Source organism: Mya arenaria, chromosome 8 (genome assembly GCF_026914265.1).
Source record: "Mya arenaria isolate MELC-2E11 chromosome 8, ASM2691426v1".
Classification (NCBI taxonomy): Eukaryota; Metazoa; Mollusca; class Bivalvia; order Myida; family Myidae; genus Mya; species Mya arenaria.
Window position 1 is genome coordinate 27,130,674 of NC_069129.1, and position 24,304 is coordinate 27,154,977.

The 24,304-nt window shown below is 34.6% G+C and overlaps 2 protein-coding genes across 5 annotated transcripts in view; one reads left to right on the top strand and one right to left on the bottom strand.

Moving 5' to 3' along the window:
* Nucleotides 1-14,605, bottom strand: LOC128242994 (WD repeat-containing protein 88-like). Of its 2 annotated transcripts, none has more exons than XM_052960460.1 (10): nt 10,148-10,320; nt 8,143-8,342; nt 7,374-7,437; nt 6,544-6,682; nt 5,859-5,985; nt 5,159-5,343; nt 4,012-4,094; nt 3,763-3,831; nt 2,471-2,563; nt 1-1,909 (listed from the first exon to the last, which is right to left on the bottom strand). In XM_052960460.1, exons 1-10 carry the CDS (start codon nt 10,235-10,237, stop codon nt 1,754-1,756), a joined length of 1,206 nt encoding a protein of 401 aa, XP_052816420.1. In that variant the 5' UTR covers nt 10,238-10,320; the 3' UTR covers nt 1-1,753. The 2 variants fall into 2 exon arrangements, with proteins under 2 accessions (XP_052816420.1, XP_052816421.1); XM_052960461.1 differs by lacking the exon at nt 10,148-10,320 and adding an exon at nt 14,412-14,605 and having other exon boundaries at nt 2-1,909.
* Nucleotides 10,496-24,304, top strand: part of LOC128242993 (E3 ubiquitin-protein ligase MARCHF6-like) — a 33,452-nt gene continuing 19,643 nt past the window's right edge. Inside the window, exons 1-11 of one of the 3 annotated variants that reach the window (XM_052960459.1) lie at nt 10,496-10,538; nt 16,690-16,786; nt 17,799-17,872; nt 19,004-19,147; nt 19,372-19,444; nt 19,915-20,065; nt 20,446-20,620; nt 21,148-21,209; nt 21,604-21,636; nt 22,545-22,596; nt 23,330-23,386. In XM_052960459.1, the coding sequence (XP_052816419.1) occupies nt 10,511-10,538; nt 16,690-16,786; nt 17,799-17,872; nt 19,004-19,147; nt 19,372-19,444; nt 19,915-20,065; nt 20,446-20,620; nt 21,148-21,209; nt 21,604-21,636; nt 22,545-22,596; nt 23,330-23,386 (946 nt within the window). In that variant the 5' untranslated portion in view covers nt 10,496-10,510. Of the gene's footprint in view, nt 10,539-15,311; nt 15,742-16,689; nt 16,787-17,798; nt 17,873-19,003; nt 19,148-19,371; nt 19,445-19,914; nt 20,066-20,445; nt 20,621-21,147; nt 21,210-21,603; nt 21,637-22,544; nt 22,597-23,329; nt 23,389-24,304 lie in introns of those variants that run through there. The other 2 variants (XM_052960458.1, XM_052960457.1) reach the window with 2 other exon arrangements.

Consider the following 24,304-nt stretch of genomic DNA (forward strand, 5'->3'; position numbering starts at 1 on the left):
GCCGTATTCAAAATTCAACTAAGAGTGAACTTAAATTCAAGAGCAGAATCGGAGGAGTGTTTTTATTGGACTTTATTATTTACATGGTCAAGCGACTATTTATTCGTCAATCGACTGAATGGAATCACTAGTTATGTCTAAAGATAAGGATAAGAATTGTAAAATACTGGCCCCAGTTACATTCTCAAAACTTACCAAAAATAATAAATGAAATCCTTCGTGGGTACGAAAGAAATTCCAATCACATTAGCACCACATATTTTAAACATTGCAGTGATGGTCTTAATAAAATTTCACTAAAAAATACTATTAAAAATCCCCAGGAACAAATATTTTAGGACAGTTCTAGGTTTGATTTTAATGAAAATTAATCAGACTGTTTTCTTGATATAATAATATATAAATTTAAACTATCCTATCAGTCAACTAAAAACATCTTTCTTTTCTTTTATTTCAGACATTATCAACTGAAAAACATACATAACCAACATTGATGTGGTCAATAGTTGAGAGATATAGGGAATCTTTTGTAAGTTGATTGATCTGCTTGGTTGTATCACTTCGAGTTGCTTGCATCAACGCCATATTACAGAAGACCAAAGGTGGGTGTACGTTTGTGCAGCCAATGAGAAATGATTAAACCCCACAGGTCAACAGACTATAAACATAGTATTTATTTTATTTCATACCTTTAAAGGGACTAGACACCAGATGATACAATTGCAAAAGAAATTGCCAAAAACTGTCATAAAATTGTTATGGAATGTACAAAGCATGGAATCTTACTGATGTATCACATCACTAATGGCACATGTATCTTTCACAGTTTTTGTGCATCTTTCCAATTTGAAAATTTACTTGGTGTGTCTACCATGTACATTCCAGTTACTTTAAAAGTAGGTATATGTATCTGTACAACTCATGCGACTATCACATGCTAAATACACACACTATAAACTGAGAAACCATTATGCTCTATTTGTAAATAGGTTAACTCAGCTGAGACAGTAACAAAAATTATTTAAGACAAGTATAATGACATATTTTTGGCCTAAAACTAGCTCCTATTGACAACTCTAGGCTAATTTGGTGGAAATACTGTATTTGCCTGTATTGGGACCATCCTGTGTCTAGCCCCTTTAATGTACCTATTAAAAAATAGTTTTCTTGGGAACGACAAACAAACCATTATTTCGCGTAGTATTGTAAAAGTAGATTTAAGCATGCGAACAAGGCTTCTGTGTGATACAGAATAAAAACACAGTTTGTAATACTGAATTTCTGCCCATAGTCACCATACCTGGGTAGTTTATATTTAAATCATGCACAGAAATTTAACAGTTATGAAATAAGCTTCAGTTTCAGAGGGCTTTAAAACAAACTGTAACAAAAACACTTTCACCATGCATACCTTTAATATATAGCAACGATCAAACAATAAACAAATAAGGCATAACAAATAAATTGTTTGTTTCTGGTTTCCCACCTACCTACTATTTATTTTGGCATGACTCCCTTTTTTCCATTGCCATTATAACTGGTTTTTTTCTGGATAAATGAGTTCTTTAACACAAGAAAGACACGTGTACATGGTAAATTAATATATAAAAGATCTTCAAAATTCCAATTTACCTACCCTGTACTTTTAAGAAGTAAAATCGGAAAAAAATCAATTTTTATTTTTTGCCTCAACAAATAAGCACTTTATCACAGTTAAGTCACCTGAACTGTTTTGGGTTAATCAACAGCAAGTTCATGTTTCATTGTCATTCAGAGAGTTATCAGTGAGGGTGGTGCGTGATTTCTCTAGATAGAGATCAGAGGTGTGCACTCGACAGAAGACACATTTCGTTAAGTCCTGGTAGTCTTCCAGCTGTGCCATGGAGAAGGGCTTACCACAACTTTCACACTGTAAATAAAAAGAATCATTGGTTTTCCAATAAAACAACAACATGCAAATATTATTTACACAGTTACTTAACAAATTAATGATAATCCCAATGCAGCATTTCTTTGGGGTCGAAGCTCAGGGCTACTTGGCAGAACACAAATAGATTCCTAAGGTTATTTTCCTAATATAAGACTTATGTTATGGAAATGGGTATACTACATTTTAACAAGGAGGAGTAACAATCCAAGAATGCACTCTTGACCAGACAGCTTGTATATAATAAACATTACATCTAAAACAATTCAACAAATAAGAAGATTCAAAAACTTCCTGCAAATAAATCAGACTAAAGCAACAATTAAACCAACCAAAATAATTAGGGGAATGTATGTAAGTACTTGTGTTCTTTTATACCCTAAAAGCATGAATCTGTAATAAAAATGATAAAGAAGAAAAAATAACCAGCAGATTGTTAACTTTCATGAAACTTTCAAGTCACGCGTTATTTTAGGAGTCAGTCTTAAGTAAGACCAAACAAACTATGTATCAATTTGGGCCTAAGCCCCACTAATTACAAACCTTCATTATTTTAACTCCAATGGCTCTCTTCTTTTCCAGTACAATGGGAATCTTGTCAGAGTCCTCAATATTCCAAAGGCGTACGGTATGATCCTAAAGATGAATCAAGTAATTATACATAGTATAAAGGCATAGAAGCAGTAAAAAAAGTGGTATGTAAATAGATGTGATGAAACTAGATATTCATTTCTCCCACCTCAGATAAGTAGATCAAATAATTTATCCATGCTAGAAATTCTTATCTTGCCCACGGGCGAAGATAAAATGCCCGTATGGAACTCCTTTTTAATGGTCACCACATTGTAATTACCTACCTTGTTGAAGACTGTCGTCTGTAGCATCATGGAAACCTTGTCTGGTAGCAATATTTAGAACGCTTATTAATTATTTCTCGCTTCAAATGTCACCATAAAACAGTTTTCATGCACCTATCAAGAAATAATGCTTCACTCTCCTTAGAACTATTTAAAGACAGATTTGACTATTCACATAATCTGAATTACTGCGCGCATATCCATGACAACCACAAATTATCGCATATCCATATGCAATTATTTCATTAAGCACAAAAGAGTTCCAGCAAAAGATACATTTTTACTTAATTTTGTTTAACTGAGTTGGGAGAAAAAGCATCTACCATAGCTGCTCGTGTAAGATAGGTTCATCCTGACCCTCGTGCAGGGTGTTTTGCGGAAACTTGATAAACCTCGTTTCCGCAAAACACCCTACGCGAGGGTCGGAATGAACCTATCTTACACAAGTGGCCATGGAAGATACTTATAATCTATAAAAATGATTTGGAATGCGTAACTGGAAAGACTTCAATGCAAACAACATGTAAAAACGAATAAAACAAGAGCGCCACGGAGGGAACTCCAATGCTTGTCTGTTGTTTTTTTTCCAGCAAAACAATGAGCATATCACATACGGCAGAGTCATGCACGTTGATATACATGCATACCAGCATTTTGCCCAGCAAAATGTGTATTAAGTTTCATTGGATTTCTTAAGTTTTTTTATTAATGTCCAAGATTAGTGATATAAAGTCAGGGCTATGGGCTTCGGTATACATCTGTGTTTTCTCTGTAGCTATTGTACCAAGTTTCATTTACATATCCAGAATGGTTTTAGAGCGATAGCCAATGTGAACATTTTTTGCAAAATACTGCTGCCAAAGACACCAAGCCTGTCATAAAAGCCTGACTTCTTTCTTTGAAGAACAGACAAAAAGTCTTGACACTAAGCCATTGGCTTAAAGAACCTTATCATTTCACTTTGACTAACTCACTCACCCTGGCACATGACATGAGCCATCTCTGATCCTGACTGAAACACACATCTTCTACCCAGCCAGAATGACCCTGAAGAGGAATAAAAGAAGGATAAATTGAACATAAACGACTTATTGTGCATGAGCTTATGAATAAAAGCAATTTCTAAGGTAAAAAAGCTATTCTTTTTTTTTCAAATGACAACCAGTGTCTTGTTTACTGAGCTAGAATAAATAGGTCATATAACAACCTATATATTTTATGTATTACCTGTAATTTGATCTTCTGTATCTCGTTTTCTACATCCCAGACAACCAGTGTACTATCAAAGGCTCCCGACACCAACATCAGACCTGTAACATACACATGTAGTGTTAGATCTGTAACACAGAGTACGAACTATAACACAGAGAACAACCTATAACACAGAGTAAGATCTGTAACATAGAGTAAGATCTGTAACATAGAGTACTTTAAGACCTGTTTAACAGACTAAGACCTGTATCATAGAGTAAGACCTGTTACAAAGAGTAAGACCTGTAACACATAGTAAAACCTGTATCATAGAGTAAGACCTGTTACAAAGAGTCAGACCTTTGACATAGAGTAAGACCTGTATCATAGAGTAAGACCTGAATCAAAGAGTAAGACCTGTTACAAAAAGTCAGACCTTTGACATAGAGTAAGACCTGTATCATAGAGTAAGACCTGAATCAAAGAGTAAGACCTGTTACAAAAAGTCAGACCTATAACACAGAGTAAGACCTATAACACAGAGTAAGACCTATAACACAGAGTAAGACCTTTGACACAGAGTAAGACTTATAACACAGAGTAAGACCTTTGACACACAGAGTAAGACCTATAACACAGAGTAAGACCTATAACACAGAGTAAAACCTATAACACAGAGTAAAACCTATAACACCTAGCAAGACCTTTAACACAGAGTAAGACCTTTAACTCAGAGCAAGACCTATAACACAGAGTAAGACCTATAACACAGAGTTAGACCTATAACATAGAGCAAGACCTATAACACAGAGTAAGACCTGTAACACAGAGTAAGACCTTTGACACAAAGTAAGACCATTGACACATAGTAAGACCTGTAGTAAGACCTATAAAAATATTCATACTTAACATTTTGTAACTTTAAAAATTAAACTTTACGAGTAGCATTTTAAAATTAATGATGGATGGATTTCCTTTAAGTCTCTCAGTGTATATATACATATAATGTAATTAAGCTTTATGTCACTATATGGTAACTCGGTTACATGAAAATAGGCTGATCCCTGAAGAAAAGCATGTATCATTTGATCACACATACTTTTTTGAATGAATATTAAAGGTAATAACTCCAACATAATTTCTCTTAAAATATAAAACATTGTATAATACATAAGACACCCACCATCTGGACTAAACTTGCAGCAGTTAATAGACCCCTCATGTGCTGACTGTAGACGGGCAGGCCCTTTAGATCTGTATGTGCCTGTGGCTATGTCCCATATACACATGGTCTTGTCCCAGGACCCCGTTGCAAACCTACGCTCGTCTTGGGTGATATCACAGCATGATATAATGTTTATGTGGCCCCTGAATGGTACATGTATAGAAATGTGGACATTTATTTGATATGACTGAACATCATATATCCTGTTCTATACATGGTTTATCATTTTGTATATTTTTAGACTGTGCTATTCAAATGAACTACAAAATGCTCTACAACACAAGGTGTGTGTTCCAAAATAAAATAACAAATTTTTAGTGTTCTTAATATAGGATACAGAATGTATGATTAAACATAATTATCGTAAAACATTTAGACAATGAGAGGCAGACAACCGATAAAATGGGACCCATAGCAGTATTTTTCATAGAAAAAATAGCATCATAGTATATTTACTGAAATATTTTAACTTGGTTGATATAAATTCTCTTTGAAAATCCATAAATACTCTAGGTCAGTAACATTCTCTTTGGAAAATATATCCTGAGGTACAATACTCTAACGTAAAACTTTAGGGTAATGTAGGGCATATATGATCTTACATCCAACTTACAATCAACATGTCAGTAAGTTAGGTAAAATACATAAATATTCTTACTCTAAATGGATTGTGACTTTCTTTGTTTTGAGATCGAAGAATTTTGTAGTTCTATCCATTGAAGTGGTCATGATTTTGTCATCCCCAGGTGAAAATAACACACTGGTTATTGTGCTTGTATGCATATCTGAAAGAAAGGAAATGTATGTTTATTATACAATGCCACCAACCTATCTATAGGCTTAAACCCCAGAGCGAGTATTAATTTTGTAAGATTGTTGGGCATGGTACAGAGGGAGTGTAAGCCTGGTTAGAGCTACCTTGGTTTACTAACATTCTCCAGTGTATGGCATCGTCACAGGGGACCAAAATTTAACGACCCTCCCTGAAGGCAGTTAATTGTTCTCTTTGAAGTGAGGCAGAGGATAAATCCCACAACCCCAGCATTGACATTCAAGTGTCTTACCACTCAGTCCACTAGCTCTGTGGTGTAGTGATTACCACTGATATTCCAGAAGCCTGCACACCATGGATGATCCCATATAAAGTATTTTTTCTCAAGCAGGCATAAATAAAGGTCCTATTGGCAGGGTGTACAGGTTTTACAAAACATTAAAGATTACAATGTGGCAGATTGATGATAAATATACATATTCAAACCTATTTTTTATGTTAAATGTGTGCAATATTAGGCCAGCTCTTGTTATGTAAGTTTATGGTAAGTAAAATCCTTTAAGACGCCTACCATGTATATTATGCACCATTTTGCCCGTCCTGGCATCCCGTATCTGTAGGCAGTTATCAAGATCGGAGCCTGATGCCACCAGGGCCCCGTCATTGGACAACTTACAACACATCACCATGCCTCCATGGGTCCCTGTCCACTGTAACAAAATAGGCAAAAAGTATAAGCCATACCATAACACTAGCAGGTTGGAAATTGTAAAGATGATTTGAGCAAGTCATCTGACCCTCAAATTATGCCTTATTTTACATACCCAGATACTTTGGATGCCTGGAACAGTTCTGACAACAGAAATTTTGACAGTGATGGGGCTTATTAAACAATATTTACTATTGTTATAAATTTCATAGTGCACCCACTGCTCCCAACCCCCAAAAAGGTGCAGTGGTTAAAAGTAGAACAAGCCCTTTAGTCCTACACTGGGAAAGTACATGTATGCAGCTTTTTCGGGGCTTCTTCAAATTCAAATTTCATATTGCACCCAACGCCCTTATCCCAAAAATGTGCTGTGGTTAAAAGTAGAACAAGCCCTCTAGTCCTACACTGGTAATGGATATGTATGCAGCTTTTTCGGAGCTTGCTCAAATTCTGGATTTTATAAAGCAGCTAGGGCTTGTTAAAAAACTTGATGCACTTAGTATAAGAATTCAGGCTTGTCCATCCAAAAATCTAATTCAGTTGACAGTAGGTAATTAGCAGAACTGTTTAGTATTTAATAAAAATGCATAGCAATGCTAGGAAAAACATGATGCGCAGGATTGAAATGACTTATTATTCGAAGTTTGATCAATACGCTAGTTACTTATGAAATAAAGAAATAAGCCACTCACCACTACATTCCCAGTGTCTGCATCAAAGTATTTCACTGTCTTGTCAAAACTACTAGTAACAAACCTGAAAAGATTATTAACCACAAATTAATGTTATTTTCAACTTGAGAGTCTCACAACACTTAAATATGTACAATATATTGTCCCACTGTTTGCATGTTATTTAGACAACCATATACAGTCCATGTTTTTTTGAGATTCGGCCCCATTCCCTTCCTGAAAAAGTATATATTTCCTCTTAACAAAATTGTAGCAATAGCAATATAGTGCCATTCATGAATATGATGAATAAAAGGTTCGAAAATAAGTTGAACATTGTATGAATCCTGTTAGCATTATTTCCCTTTTTGCTTTTTTTCCCCTATCAAAAGGCCCTGCTACCATTGTCTTAAAAGTGAAAAAAACAAAACACTGACAGTTAAACAAAAAATGATTGTAATGCCGTTTTGCATCGAAAAAATGGTCAATCTTTACTGCTCCAAAAGTCAGGTTTAGCACTTTAAAGAGTTTCATTTGACACAGCATCTTTCATGCAAGCACAATTAAAAGCTACAATTTAATTGGTCATTTGAAGTGAAACGATTGAAAATTGAACGTGTATGGATGCTCAATAAGCCCGGCTTTTCAGTAGTGAATTTTTAGTGATATGTCAAAATACATATACCAAATCGCTGATGGCTGCAGTCTGTTTCTTTGATAGGAATTGATTTGAAATACATTTCACAGAGTATGGCAGACAATTTAAAAATGTTAAAAAAGATGATCCTACTTGGTTCTGTCCTTTGAGCCTCTAGCCTCTGTGATGATGTCTTTATGTTTGGTCTTGTAGGTCTGTAGACAGAGTCCATCTTCAACATTAAATAGCTTCACTGTCCTGTCACTGGAGCCAGTCAGAATCTTCTGGTCATTATCGAAGTATTCACAGCTGTTCACACTGTCATTATGAGCTTTGACCACTTTAATTTGCACCTAAAAATAAAAATATACATACATTTCAAACGGACCAGTATACTATATAACAATTTAATGATCTATGGTTTAATCATTATCTGAACTGCTGGTGAGTTAGCAAGGATTCTTATGAACTGTTTGAATATATTAGTGATTTTATATCACAATCAGTTACAAACATTTTCTTTGTTAAATAAGACAAAACACTTTATCATCAACATTCTCATGAAATACATGAGAAATAAAACAGGGTCAACCCCAAATGTATATGTTAAGGCTTGCAAAATCCGAACATCATCCACATAGATAACCGGTATTGAGTTCACACATGCCCTCGAGTTAAACATTTCGTAACACACTGGAGGTTGTGTTTTTTTAATGAGTCCTCTGGCCTCAGGAGGGTGTTATGCCCTATGCAGAAACTCAATATTCATCATTATTTGGTATGCATACCCTCAAAAAAGTTTAATTATTATGAGTATTAGTTACGCAAAATCTGGGAAAAAAATAAAAGAATGTTCGGTATAAGAAGGGTATGGGGTTTGATGTAATACTGTACTCACATGATAGATACTGTAGTGGCAACAGTGATAAAACTTTGAGATTTGACCACATGTTATAATTAAAGTGTAGTTTGCACATTTAATGATAGAAGTGGTTGAGTACTAAGTAGTAAAATACTTTGATACTTATTGATTAAAACTTTGGCTACCTTTGATCATACGGAAAACAGTTTATTCAATTGGCTGTATACAAATTGCAGTCCAACTGCTCATGGCTGGCAACACTACAATGGTCACTGCCACTGGTGGCTGTGAAGTCCATATAATTAAATGCCTCAGTTTTTTTTACAAATTTTGATATTAGCAAAATAGTGTGTACATACATATGATAGTGCCGTTACATGTAATTCAGTGGTGAATACAGCACAGCAATACATTAAGTCAAATGCAAAATCTTATATATTAGGCATGAAAAGTTGGGCCTTCCTATTCTGAGGTTTACGTACAAATGGTACATGTATGTATGTATGTATTTCTTTAGACCTTGTGGTCAAGGATAACCCGTGAAAGTGCAAGCACTTATTTCCAACGGGGTCCTTTGTTTTTGCTGAAGGGACAGCACGCTGAAGAGACAGTGGTGGGATACAAGGAAGTCCGGGTGCTATACCCTAGCTCTTTTTCGAAGAGACCCCTTGGTTCTTTTACGTGCTCGGTGTAAAGCACCGATACACGGGGTACAACTTTCCTGGGTTAAACCAGTACTGAGTACACCACTTTTCCAAGCACTACCCTTTAAATGCCAAGCGCCAGGCAAGGGAGCTACTTGTACCAATTTTTAACGTCTTTTGGTATGACGCGGCCAGGGATCGAACCCACGACCTCCCGCTCCGTAGGCGGACGCTTAACCACTAGGCCACGGAGACGGTTTTAATTAATTTAATTTTAATGGTCTTTTTTACATGGTGTAAACAATGAACACAGGTTTACTTATGTATTTCTTTAGACCTTGTGATCTTCGATAAGCCGTAAAAGAGCAAGCACTTATTTCCAAAGGGGTCCTTTGTTTTTGCTGAAGGGACAGCAAGCGGATTCTTTAACCACTATGCCATGGAGACAGTACTTAATAGTTTGGGGCACAGCATTTAAAGTCGGGAGTAGTGGCATTACTTTATATATTAATATTTTTTTATTTTATGTTACATAGAAACATACAAATGTCCAAATAAAAAAAAAATATCCTTAAACGCAAATAGACGCCTACTGTGGTGTATGGTGGCAAAAATTGACAAAAATCTAAATAAAATGATTGAGAAATTAAACCTGGGCTAGCTGTTCATGTTCCCAACAGGCTTTTTGTTCAGGCTCATACAAGCTTTCAATATCTTCAGCAGTGGCAATTGCATCTGCCATTTTAAAATACAGCAATATTTTTTTCTGATTGAAAACTGGCCATCTAAAAATGTAAACAACTTTTGTTGCTGGGACAAAATGCTACCGTAATCTGTCGCGCCTGTCAAAGTGTCGTAAACTATTTAACTTAGATAATTGAAATCCCCGTAAATCTCAGAAATGAAACATAATAATGGTTTATTAATTACTGCCACAATATAATTAATAATGACTGATATCAAAATAAATTTATAAAATGGTCCAGTTTGCGGCGCAGTTTACGACATATCCAAAATGGACGTCGACGATGAACATCAAAATGGTAATATTGTGGATTTCTACGGTTTATATGGCATTCTTATGCTTAAGATTCAGCCGCAATAATGCTTGCTGAATGTTCAATCAGAATATAAATCAGGTTTTTAAATCGGTTTTACACATTTCTCAATACAAATGGAAATTATTTTGACAGTTCCACTCAGTTCTTCAGCTTCAACCTGAGGACCAAGAATGGATATTTTACCAGTTTGCAGAAATACACCAAAAGAATTATCAATATCGAATAATCCATACACACGGCAAACAAAGGGTCTCTTAATCTTGTCAAGACATTGAAGGTTTTTCCTTGTTTTTTTGTGTTTTTTTAAATGTAGCAGAAATGCGAGAATCATTCATTACCTGCCACTCGATTAATATGTAAATAAGCCCTCAGGATTTGAGTGTATAACCACAATATGGCGTTGAGGGATTTTCTTCTATCAATCTGGCATTTTCTAGTATGTTTACCTGTTAGTCTAAAATAATAGAGGTGTAAATCACTGTTATACGGGATTCTTCCAATCCCTAGCGTCTAAATGGATTTGTGCAAAAACCGGTGGGGGGGGGGTGATGCGCAAAGCTATTTTGCACACAACAAGCATTAAATGCTTTAAAACACATATTTACCTTTACAATAAAACAAAACTTGACTGACAGACAACAATAATGCCAAGCAGAACAACTTGACCCAAGCGTAATAACTTAGCCACCTCCAACAAGCTTCGAGATAGACCTCGTAAATACAATCGTAACAACTCGGCCATGGCCGAAGTTTCTGATTGATGTAAAACTGTGAACTGCAGCCTTGCATGTATATATTGATATGTTTTGACAGAATGAAATGAAGAAAAACCCATCAAACTCATAATTACTCGTTGGATATTTAAGTTTTTGTGTACGGAACTTATATACAATAACATTATCTGGTAATACACAGTAGCAGTATATTGGCAAATCCAATAATGTATAATCAACTTACTATTGTGCTATCAACCTGAATAACTTTGTAACAGCCAGATGCACGAGCAATTCCAGGCAAGCATGAAGTCCCTGTCCAGCCTTCTATGATTTATTTGTGAATAACCTTAACCCTAACATGAGGGATTTCCCTGACACAATTAAACCTATTGCCTGGCACAATTTTTGAACTAGAAAGTCCCTTTTTTAACTTAACATGCATCTCTTGGACCCCAAAATAAAATGTCATTAAATGAACACTTTTATGTTCAATGTATTGGAACCAAAATAAATAATGAATTTAAAGCCCCACTGTGTCAAGCATGAGGCCTGTCACAGGACTTCCAGCTGGAAAATTCAAGGGCAAACTATTCTTTTACAATGCTGTCCGAACAGATAATATATTTAATCGGAATATATAACATTCCACATATGTTGAGTTCTTTCCTTAACCTATCAGTAGTTTTGTTATGTCACCTGCATAGGGATATAAAGATCATGTTGTCCGGATTCGATGTTGTCACATTTTCATTTCCACTCACTAACTTTTGTATTTGGTTTCCAATCTTTACCAAACTTGGACACAATGTTCAATGCCATAGAAATAAGTACCTCAGCTGAGTTTGTTGAGCAGTCAGATCACACAGTTATAGCACAGAAAACTCCAAGAGTTATGACCCATGAATTGTCAAGATTTGATCAAATTTCCTTTTGTCTAGCTTGAGCATTTCTTCTCCAAACTTTACCAAAGTAACAATGTTTTTGAGCATAATATCTAGTCTGAAGTTACACTTTCGAGTTTATGCCGTAATTGCCTTTGAATTGTCAAAAATCAGTTTGAATGCTCTCTTTAGTCTTTATTGAGCATTTATTGTCCAATCTTTACTACAGTGGGTTACAATGTTTTGGGGGCATTACATGTCAACAGTATGCAGGATCACACAATTAACTCTGTAGTTTTATATCTTTCCCTTTAATTTTCAAACTTGGACCAAATTGTCTTTGACTGTCCTCGCATCCAATCCCAAGCAAATGGGGTGACAATGTTAACTGGGATAATACGTCAATGCGTCGACGCTGCATTGCTGTGATCAACAGTCAGGGTGGACACACACGTTATTAGACTTGGTCAAATTCAACCGTGGGTGGCAGATTCTCTTTTTTTATGTTTTTTGACATTTACATTTTACGCGTCATCACATTTATTGATTTTTGTGTGTTAAATCTGATCGTTTATGAAATGTAATAAATAAAACAACATACCGTATATCTAAGCAATATTTGTTGAAAATTTCAGCCAAATCAGGCCAGTATTTACTGAGATATGAGCATATTTATACCTGTATACTTTTTTGTTTTGTTAAGTGTATATCATCTCCATTTGGTAAACAAGCAGATTGCGTTCTTTATTCCAGAGTTACAGGCTTTAAAATTGTAAAACATCTCCAAATTCACTTTGTTAATTTAAATATATGCAACCCCATGCAACGTCAGGCTATTATGTAATTTATGGCTCTCAAATCCAAAAGAGTGTTTAATTTATTTTTAAATCTCAGGCCATACCAAATGGAAACTATGATAAGCGTCAACTGGCTGGTAGGTTTTGCGCCTTGGAAACCAAAAAACAACATTATCTTTACAGTCAAAATGTTGTAAAGTTTTAATGTCAATTGAATAATGAAACAGCAGCCATCAAAAATGGACCTATGGATGAACAAGCATAAATGTCTACACTTATTAAACTCCTTCTTGGCTTCCACTATTCAACAATCCAAGCTACATGTGTATCTAAATTTAGAATTTGAGCAAGCTCGGAAAGCATTTTATCACAGAGGGGTTAAAAGGCTTGTGCTAGTTTTGGCCTCTGGAACAGGGTTAGTAGTAGTATACAGTAAACAAGAAGACTGTGAGTTGACAAATTGTGTTTATAACTTTTCTCTTGTTTCAAAACACCTTTGACATGTCAAATTTATATATATCTTAATAACTTTCATACTTGTTATTAAATCATTATTTTTATTTGTATTTGGTTTCTTAAATATGGTGGTTTATAAATGGTCCTTTCATGGTATTTTAAAGTTGCTTTTATCAACAACAAAAGTTCTATAATACATGCAGAGTTACTTTCTTTATTAATATTTGAATTTGTATTCATATTCATGATTTGTTCACAAAAGGAGGTAAAGTCTATAGGAGACGGAAGGGCCTGTGCTCTTTAGCACCTTGCCTGAAGACTGTGGAGTCATTTAAAATTCTATTGCACATTAATTTGTAAATGAATTTTAAATCAATAGTACTCTCCCTATGCTTTAACTTTTGTACCTTCAACTTCAATAATATTGTCTATTTTAAGATAATGTTTTCCTTGATATTTGAATTAAGCATTAACCCTAGAGGAATAAAATACTTCATAGCGGGTATGTATACCTGAAAAACATTAATTTTAAGTAAAGTTTGAGCTATTGAAAGAGTTTTAGAAGGGTGCTGAACCCCAACCTTGTTGACCAGCATTCTCCCCCTTCTGTCCTCACAAAATAAAGTGCTTAATAACATAATCAAATATTTATCTTGTTTTGTTAAGATATAGTGGTATGGTTATAAAGACATCTACTCTCATTTAGCTTGCAGTTAAAGTCTAAAATTATTTCATACTACAATAAATATACAGCATCCAATATCCAGTGTCAATCTTACAGTATTTAATATCTACACAGCCCAGAACAATGTGCCCTTTCTCCCTGTTCTGCATTTTATGCATTGTTTCTAGTAAATTCATATGCGTCCTAATAATTTTATGCAATACTTTTCTACTTTTATATGGTGTGGATTTTACATTAGTTTTTCTTGTTTTAAATGTCATAATATCAGTAACATTAAGCACATGGTAACATATTAGTAACAAAATCTTCTCTTAACTTACCATTTTATAAATTTCTTGTTGTTTTATTGAATTTTATATTCCTTTTTTATTTTTTATCGCAACATTTGTGGTATTAGCGTTTTCACAAACAACTCCAATATTGAACGCTCTTCAGTCACTGACTACAAATTGATAAAAGGTTTGACATAAAATTGTCATTAACACAAGCTCCTGTTCAGAATGCCTCTCAATCTTCGAGCTTTTACATGTTTTCATTAGAGGTCGGTATTGAAAAAGTTCTTTAAAAGCTTTAATAGCTGCTTACTGTAGGGTGTCAACAGTTTTTTCTGTAATCTTTATCCAAGATTATCTTTCTGAAAGTACTTGAAATATTTGTTTATTAGTGAATCAGTTATTTTCTCAGCTTGTAGTCTTTGATATTGATATCATAAACTTGACATTTTTTTTTAAGTAAATGTTTAGAAACACATTTCACTAGATTTATTGAAGTCTTATCTATAGCATGGTTTGAATTAAAATCTGTATTTCTCTCAATGCAGAATTTAAGCCCATCTTTTTGCGCCCAAAAATTAATGGAAATTTAAATGGCTAGCCAATAGCACCACGTTCTACGGTAGTTGGGATTTTAAATTTATATGGTAATTTTGTGGCAAGCTTAATTGATTCAAAATAAAATAATTGAAAAGCTAACGACCACGTTTGAGCTTTTCAAATATAATCGGATGTCAGTTTTAGCATTGAACTACTTTAAGTAGAAACCATATTGATTACAAATAATAACAATATTGATTATATTTTCCATACATTATTTTCATATTTAATAATTCAATGTGCATTGAGTATTTTTTATTAATAAATTCATAACTCTTTTTAAAATGTCTCTTTTATCAAGAGGACAGGACTGCCATTATGCTCGTATTTCATGATAGGATAAAACTATTTTATAGGATAAAACGAGGTTAGATTTGAGATTGATCTTTTAATCTCCTGAATGGTAATGTGGCCTTCACATTATGTTAAAAAGATAAAAATACTTAATAGAACTTCCTTAAGAAAAATTTCGTGAAAGCAACGTGTGACGAAGGTGGATATTGGTGACAGCATTTTAATGATAACGGAGTATTTAGAAGCTTGGGTCAATGGATTTTAATATACTCAGAAACACAACAATAGATTTAAATCATGAATTTATTTGAATGCTTTGAGCAAGTTTTCTACAAAATTTATGCAGGGAAATACAACAGTTGGTGAAATGTTTAAATAGATGTGTGTGTGTGTGGATGTTTTTTATACGAGTCGTCTGTTTGTTATGTGTTTCTGTGATAATTTAATCTAACGATGGATGATACTTCACTGGAGAATTACCAAGGTAAACATTTATGTGATTAAAATTGAAAGCTAATGGATATAAGAAATGATGAATAGATAAATGATCTTCAACAGTAGGGTCTTTGTGTCAACATTTCAGAATGCATTACTCCCAATTAAGATTTAACACATTTGATACAATTGTTTTAATATATAGAAATGGATGAACAAATGTCGAAAACAATGATTCTTATGAAGGATACCGAGTTTAATTTGAAAGAAAGGTGCAGAAAATACGGTATTGCTAACTTCGGGCACGATAGTAGACCACAGTAAATGTTTCAGCATTCACTAATCATTTAATATTTTTGAGTTTTTAGCTATTAAATACACGGTTTTAATATTGTTATCAGTAATTAATATTTTCCATAAATGCATTATTTAGTAAGTAGATAAAGGTTTATCAGTCAAAACGTATGTTTTTATACATGTGTATGTATTGATTTTGAATAGGAGTGTCACTTTAAACAATAACATATTATGTTAAAGGTAAATTATTACATGCTCAACAGATTAATTTTTTATCAGACCCAACAAACATTTGATCACTGGATGTCTTGCTGTGTGTGCAAATTTCAACTGATGAACAAACATGTACATTTTTAGGAAGTTGTTGACCTTTCTCTATATTGTATGCTCATTGTCATGTATGTACACAATGTATGTGCAGTTTATTTGGGAATGTGTACTTGATGAATATGTAGGTATTAGAGATGAAATTCTGCTCCCAAAAAACTCTCCCCTCTGACCCTTACCCCACCCCACCCCACCCCAGCTTTTGGAGCCCTTAGGACTGATAAAGGGCCTTGCACACATTAAAGGGGGGGGGGGTCACATTGTAAATAAGACTCAGTCTGACTAGTGAAATTATCTTGTGAGATTTTATTTTTATTTCTATTGTCAATTTTTTTTAATACATTTATACTTAATTATTTTCTTTACTTTTCAGACATCTGTCGGGTGTGTCGATGTGAGGCCAGCTCTGACAAGCCTCTCTTCCACCCCTGTGTGTGTACAGGCAGCATCAAATTCATTCACCAAGACTGGTATGTTGCATATTTATATAGGATCATACAATGTATTGCCATTTGAAGCTGCACTCTCACAGATAGACACTTTTGACATTTTTTTTAGTTTTTAGCTCTTCTGGCCTTTGGCCAGACAAGCTTATGCGATGGTAATGTGTACATACTGTGCATCCGTGCGTCTGTGCGTCTGTAAACAATTGCTTGTGAACACAATACAGTCTTCAGTTTTGATTGTATCTCCATGAAACTTGTACAGTATCTAGATATCCATTAGAGCTCGGTTCCTTTCAAATACCAGCCAGATCTGCCCATGCATTCCTAGATTATGGCCCTTGTTAGTATAAAAAAATGCTATTGTGTAAACAATTCGTTGTGAACACGATACAGTCTTCAGTTTTGATTGTATCTTGATGAAACTTGTACAGTATCTAGTTTTTCTCAGAGTTAGCTAATTTTGGTAGCCATGCCTTTAATTCAGTCATATAAGATAACCAACAATTATAGAACATTTCTGAATTGTTTGGGAAACTGTCGAAAATTTTATTTTTTCTCAAAGCGATAGTTAGTTGTCAAAACAGTCTATCTGTGAGAGTGCAGCTTTAAATAACACTGATGCAATATAAGAAATAGATAAAGGTTGTATTGTATTTGAAACAAGGAACACATGATATATGTATCTTTGTCAGATATTCCTGGTACTTGGTAGCACTTTGATTTGTTATCCAAAATGAGATATTAAATTTTGTAATCTTGTTTAATCTTTAAGAAAATTGTGGAAAATTTGCTGTTGAAAGAGCTTAATCTTATTGATTGCAAACCATTCTACCAACAGTTGAAAGCTTCTTGAGTGTGTTTATATTGATGCAAATGATGCTCATAATTAAAATATTATATATTCTAATCTTTAAAAAGTACTCATATTTTATAGGAACCTATAACTGCTACATTGTATGTAATCAATAAATGGGATACTAGCACGTGCATCGAAGTCCTTACATGGGCCTTAAAACATGCTGTATTTCTGTTTCAGCTTGGTACAATGGTTGAAATACAGCAGAAAGGAGTTTTGCGAGTTATGCAAACACAGATTTGCATTCACGCCAAGTAAGTATTACTCAGAACTCAAGAGTGTTAATGTCAGTATTACTTAGAACTCAACAGGGTTTTGAAAGTGTTGCTTCAGAACTCAACTGTGCTTCTTATTACATATTTGTAAGTTGCTCAGAGTACCGTAGTACTTCCAACAATGTTGTTGCTATAAACTGGCTCTGTTGTTCTTTTTAATATAGAGAAAAGATTTAGATATTGCTCTGGATTTTATTTGATACACTAATCTTGTGATCTGCTGTATTTCTAACAAGATTTGAGTCAGCTGTTTAGCTGATCTTCTTTATATTCAAACATGTCAGCACATTATCAAATATTTCACTTTTAAAAGTTTAAAATTTATAAGCATTTCAGTGGTGCCATTTACAAACCTACAATTTAAATTTTACTTGCAAGCAGTTTATTTTTTATTGTAGCTCCATCCCAGAAAACAGTTATAAGATGCAAGAAATATTTGATATATAAGTCCATTTACGACATTTCTCAGTGATTTTTTTTGGTGCAATTTACTGCCTTCTAATGGCTGTTTCCCCTTGTGAAAAAATGTCCTTTTTTCCCCAAAAATTAGAATTTTTTCCCAATTTGATAAATACACATTATGTTAGTGAATAAAAAAGAATGAATTTCTTGATAAATAAACAAAATCTTGACAAGATTAACTCCTTCACAGAATAAAGTATGCATAAAAAGGTGAAAACAATTTGCCATTATATTTGCTATTTTGATCTGATTTTGTATTTTTCCCAATGTGGATTTTTTTTTCCCAATTTGCAAGACACAGGCTGTAGAAATATTTCCAAAAAAATCACTGTTTCTGATGTCATTTATCTCTCACATAATTATTCATTTCGAATAACAAAGCCTTATAAATATAATTTCCAATATGTATGGCATTAGTGTCTGTTGAAGCCTGACAATAATTTATAGAACAAGTTAAGATTTTTATTTGGGGGGTGGTGGGAAGATTTTTATTTGGGGGGTGGTGGGGGGGGGTCAAGTTGCTCTATGTTAAGTTAGCTTGTCTTACATCATCATTCAATGTATACAAAATAGTAGAAAGTGATATTCATCCTCCTTAACACAGACTTGACAATCTTCACTGCTTATTCTATGCTCCTTTCTTTCCAGTCTACTCACCAGACATGCCAAAGCGACTGCCAATAAAGGACATATTGAGCGGACTGCTGGCAAGTGTAGGAAAGGCTGTCAGATACTGGTTTCATTACACACTCGTAACATTTGCCTGGCTAGGGGTTGTACCACTCACAGCATGTAAGTACTCAATGAAGTGTTCAATTTATCTTCCTTTAAAGCTTTTTCATTCATTAGTTTGAAAAGCGTTGAAATATACTTGTAAAGAATAAAATAATAACCAATACTTGAAAAATTTAAGGCTACAAGTGATATTTCTTCTCCTTAGATTGAAAATCGAAAGATATCAATGCTTTTGCAATACATCTATGAACATTTTTTGACCATTTTTTGTTGTGTTCCAGGTCGTATATACCGGTGTTTGTTTACGGGCTCCGTGAGTTCACTGCTGACACTGCCTCTGGACATGCTCTCTACGTAAGTACACACTGTGTAAGGTCATGGTCTAACGGTGCTGTGGTACATGTACATATAGGGTTTTTAAGTACACACTGTGTAAGGTCATGGTCTAACGGTGCTGTGGTACATGTACATAGGGCTTTAGCTGTAGGGTGCTGCACCCTGTCCCAATTCAGTAGCTCCCGTCTGCTCTCATCAATACCAGCATACGCACACTTCTGCCTTCCTAGAATGAAACGCTTTTACACATAAACATACTTGAGAGTGATTCATATCTGTGTCCTGAGCTCTCTACACAATTAGGCAGTTAAACTAAATTAGTATAAACTTGAACAACTAATTCAAATAATTATCATGATTTAAGGCTTGTTCAATATTTCATAAGCATACTAAGCTGTCACTATAATCCAGATAAAGATGATTGAGAATAAACTCAAAACAACTCCTTCATATAAATTTATGTAATCAAAGCTTGTTCAATATTTCAGAGAGAACATTGCTTCTGACTGTTTCCATGGTTGTTTTGTGGTCGCGTGTACACTGTGTGCGTTTATCTCCCTTGTTTGGCTACGAGAACAGATTCTGCATGGAGGCGGGCCAGACTGGTTAGAACAGGATGTGCCTGGGGCACAACAGAGGGTAATATAATATCCCTGCATTTGGCATAATTGGGCACAACACAGGGTAATATAATATCCCTGCATTTGGCATAATTGGGCACAACACAGGGTAATATATTCCTGCATTGAGCTGAATTAGGGCACAACAGAGTGTAATATAATATCCCTGCATTTGGCATAATTGGGGCACAGCAGAGGGTAATATAATATCCCTTCATTGGGCAGAATTGGGGCACAACAGAGGGTAATATATCCCTGCATTGAGTATAATGGGGCACAACTAATATAATAAAAAAAATGATTTAAGACCCATGTGTATTTTCTTTAACATCTTTTTCGTGTGGAATGGTTATGAATATTTAAGCCTGACGAGCTGTGCATTATTTCTATTGATTTCAGAACCTGATTGATGTGGGTGTGGTCAACAATCTGGTTGGTCTAGGAGGGGGCGGTGGGGCCGGAGCAAGGGAGCCACAAGCCAATCAGAACGAAGGTAACAACGAAGAGGCAGCCAATGAGAACGAAGAAGAGATTGAGGAGGAAGGAGGAGAGAATGGCAACAATGGTGCTCAAGGTGGGTGCTGGATTTACCTTAATTCTGACATACATGCTTGATTGAAGGCATTGAAAATAAATGTAAATCTGGTCACTGATGATTAAGTAGGGTCAAGTTGTACTTCAAAAAGAAATTAAAGTGAAAATCGAACTGTTTGAAACATTTCATATTTATAATCAATTTCCTCACACTATTTATAAAAATGCGCACAAACAAACTCCCAGCAAAAATGTATCTTCCATATTTAAGAAATATTATACACAACTGAGGGTCACATGACATTATAATGACAGGCCAGTCAGCCCCTGAAGGTGAATATGGACATAAAACTAAATTGTTATAAAAATACATATAAGGAGTGATTGTTTTTATATATAGCCTTCAAGGGACACAGTTATGTAAGGTGTTATATATCAAAATAGGGTGAAGCTTGCCAGTTTAAGGATTCTCGGTGTATGGGAACTGAATCATCAGTACAGATTTGCTTAGAAAATCCATCTGTATGTTATGATCCTTTTCTCTAACTCTTACTTTTACTTTTACAGATGATAACAACTGGAACCCTATAGAATGGGACAGGGCTGCTGAGGAGTTGACCTGGGAGAGGGTAACCTTTATTTTGGGTTTATGATTATGCCAAATATGAATCTGCATGTAAATATAGAGGATACTTGACTGTTTCACTGTAAGATCGTAATATATTTCACAGAGTGGGCACCAAAGCTACATTTTACAAGTGGTGTAGCTCACTCAGTGAAATATTTTGTGATCTTACACAGAAAGCAAAATTTTTCTTAAGGGAAACTGCATGTTAAGATGGTAGAAAATAATACATGGCAAATTCAACTTTGAGCATGATAGCGATCAAAGAATGAGAGGCTAAAATGCTAAATAGAAAATAAAACAATATTAAGCTTTATTTATAAACACGAAAAAATTGTGGGCAGTTTTTTTTTTATGAAATTACACATAGTGTAATTCATCTCAATCTTTTATTTTAGTTGCTGGGCCTGGATGGTTCCTTAGTCTTCTTGGTAAGTTTGTTTCCTTTAAATAGTATGACATCTTAACAATTAATTGAATCTGTTTCAAATGGCTATTTATTTGTACGGTTGACAGTGGTCGAAATTAGCACAAGGCCGCAAGCCCTGCACTGGTAAAATGTCTTCCGGGCTTGCTCCAATTCTGAATTTTATTAGCAGGGCTTGTTAAAAAATCTGATGCCAAGCAATAGGATAAGAATTCGAGCTTGTTCATCCAAAAGTCTAATTTTGATGACTGGGTTAAGTTATTGTTTCATATTACCGAATGATTGTCATCTGTACCGGTTGAATTTAACTCAGAAGCAATATTATTAGCATTTACAAATAAAGATCGCTCATATTGTAAAATGAGATTAATGAAAGGTGACTGCTCAACTGCTCTATTAATGAAAGTGTTCAACATATATTTTAGAAATTGAACATGTGAGTTATAATAAATTGTAAAATGTTTGAGGGTGTTTGTTTTGTTTTCGTCTATACATTAACTCCCATATTGGAATCGCAAAACATAGGTTGAGATAAATTGTTCAATAACTAGCATTCGGATAAATGACTTTGCTATTCACTTATACCGCAGCCTAGTTATTGAACATTGTCCTTGACAACACGGTGCAAGACAGTTATATCACTGACTACCCTCTTGATTAAAATTATACATTAACACTGAAGCGCTCATGTATTAGTTATATCACAGACTACCCTCTTGATTAAAATTATACATTAACACTGAAGCGCTCATGTATTATTTCAATAATTAAAGTTATTGGTCATGGGTGAAGTAACTATTACATATCTGTTGAAAATCTCTTTCATTTAATTGCATAATTATTTGAAATTGTTAAATGCTTGTACACAGTATATAATTACATGTTAACCATCTTCCTCTATCTTTATTTCAGGAACATGTGTTCTGGGTTGTCTCTCTCAACACTCTGTTCATTCTTGTGTTCGGTAAGTTCTGTTATATATCAATTTTTAACTAGTCTATTTACGAAGAAAAAACATTTGAGGGTCATAGCATTGCTGTCATTGTGCAAGGATTTTTCACTTGACTGTTACCAGTGACAAAACATATTTCTGTAGCGAGACCCTTACGTAACTCTGGTTATTGGGTTTCATTGACATCCATTTGCTGCACTTTTGTTAGTTTATAAGGTCAATATATTGTCAGTGGATGTGGTCGTTGTATAAATATTCACAAAAAAAGTGTTTACAAACAAATCAGATTTGTTGGTAAAAATTCTGTGTTAAAGTTTTCTTTCTGAGTCATAAATACAACAGCCTTTATCTGATTTTCATGAAACTTGGTCAAAATATTTGTCAGCATGTTGTTTAAGATTGAAATGAATATGGATCATCTCCTGTCAACACCTTGTTCACTAGGTCAAGTGTTAAGACAAAATTTTGTGTTCATCTTTGTATTTCTTCCATGAATTCAACAGTGTTTGTTTAATCATCATGAAACTTGGTCTGAAGGTATTTAGGAACAGTGTGAATATGGTTAATCTTGGGTAAAAAACTAGGTTGGATGGGAGTGAATGACTTTTACTTTTTCCTCTTTAAATGTACAATGAAAAATCTGACTTAAATGCAATTTCTGCATCAACCCCTTGTATAATACTTAATCAGTGTATTTAATAAATTTTTCTTACTGTAATGCCCTATGTGTTCTGTTTCGTTGCAGCATTCTGTCCCTACCACATTGGTCACTTCACCATGATTGGCTTGAAAATGGAGGACATGGTATAAGGACATTTTCCATTACTTAACATTGTAAAAAGTTAATTTTCTTTGGTGTACATTTGCATGTTATAACAAATGAAATCATCTTCCCAGTGCAATAGCACAATAACTGCCTATAGAAATATAATTTTGCATGAAGGTGACGAAATATAGATTGTACATGTACAATATAAGTACTCATTTCTGTTGAATGAAACTGCTATGTTATGACATGTGCATTTGAAAAAACATGTCTTGAAATTGTTTTTAGCTCCACTGGCCGAAGGCCATGGAGCTTATGTCGTCACAGATTGTCCGTCGTGAGTTCGTGCGTGCGTGCGTGCGTGCGTGCGTAAACTTTTACTTTAAACGACATCTCCTCTGAAACTGATAAGCGGATTTTGACAAAACTTCACAGGAATGTTCCTTTGGTGGTCCTTTACCAAAATTGCTCAAATGGTTCCGGTCCATTGCACAATATGGCCGCCAGAGCTAAAAATAGCAAAATCTTTAAACGACATCTCCTCTGAAACGGTTCGGCAGATTTTGATGAAACTTGACAGTAATGTTCCTTGGGTGGTCCTTTATTAAAATTGCTCAAATGGTTCTGGTCCATTGCACAATATGGCCGCCACAGCTAAAAATAGCAAAATCTTTAAACGACATCTCCTCTGAAACGGATAGGCAGATTTTGATGAAACTTGACAGAATTGTTCCTTGGGTGGTCCTTAACCAAAATTGCTCAAATGGTTCCGGTCCGCTGCACAACATGGCTGCCAGCGCAAAAAAATAGAAAAACCTTTAAAGAACATCTTCTCAGAAACCGATGATCAGATTTTGATGAAACTTAACAGAAATGTTCCTTGGATGGTCCTTTATCAAATTTGCTTCAATGGTTTCGGTCCACTGCACAAGATGGCCCCCAGAGGTAAAAATA

Bases quoted from the DNA above. Each gene is read 5' to 3' on its own strand.
- LOC128242994 (XM_052960460.1), bottom strand. From the start codon at position 10,237: ATGGCAGATGCAATTGCCACTGCTGAAGATATTGAAAGCTTGTATGAG. The intron at 3,832-4,011 runs GTAATACATAAA...ATTCCTCTTCAG, and splicing joins TACAGAAGATCAAATTACAG to GGTCATTCTGGCTGGGTAGA. The intron at 2,564-3,762 runs GTGAGTGAGTTA...ATTCATCTTTAG, and splicing joins GGCTCATGTCATGTGCCAGG to GATCATACCGTACGCCTTTG.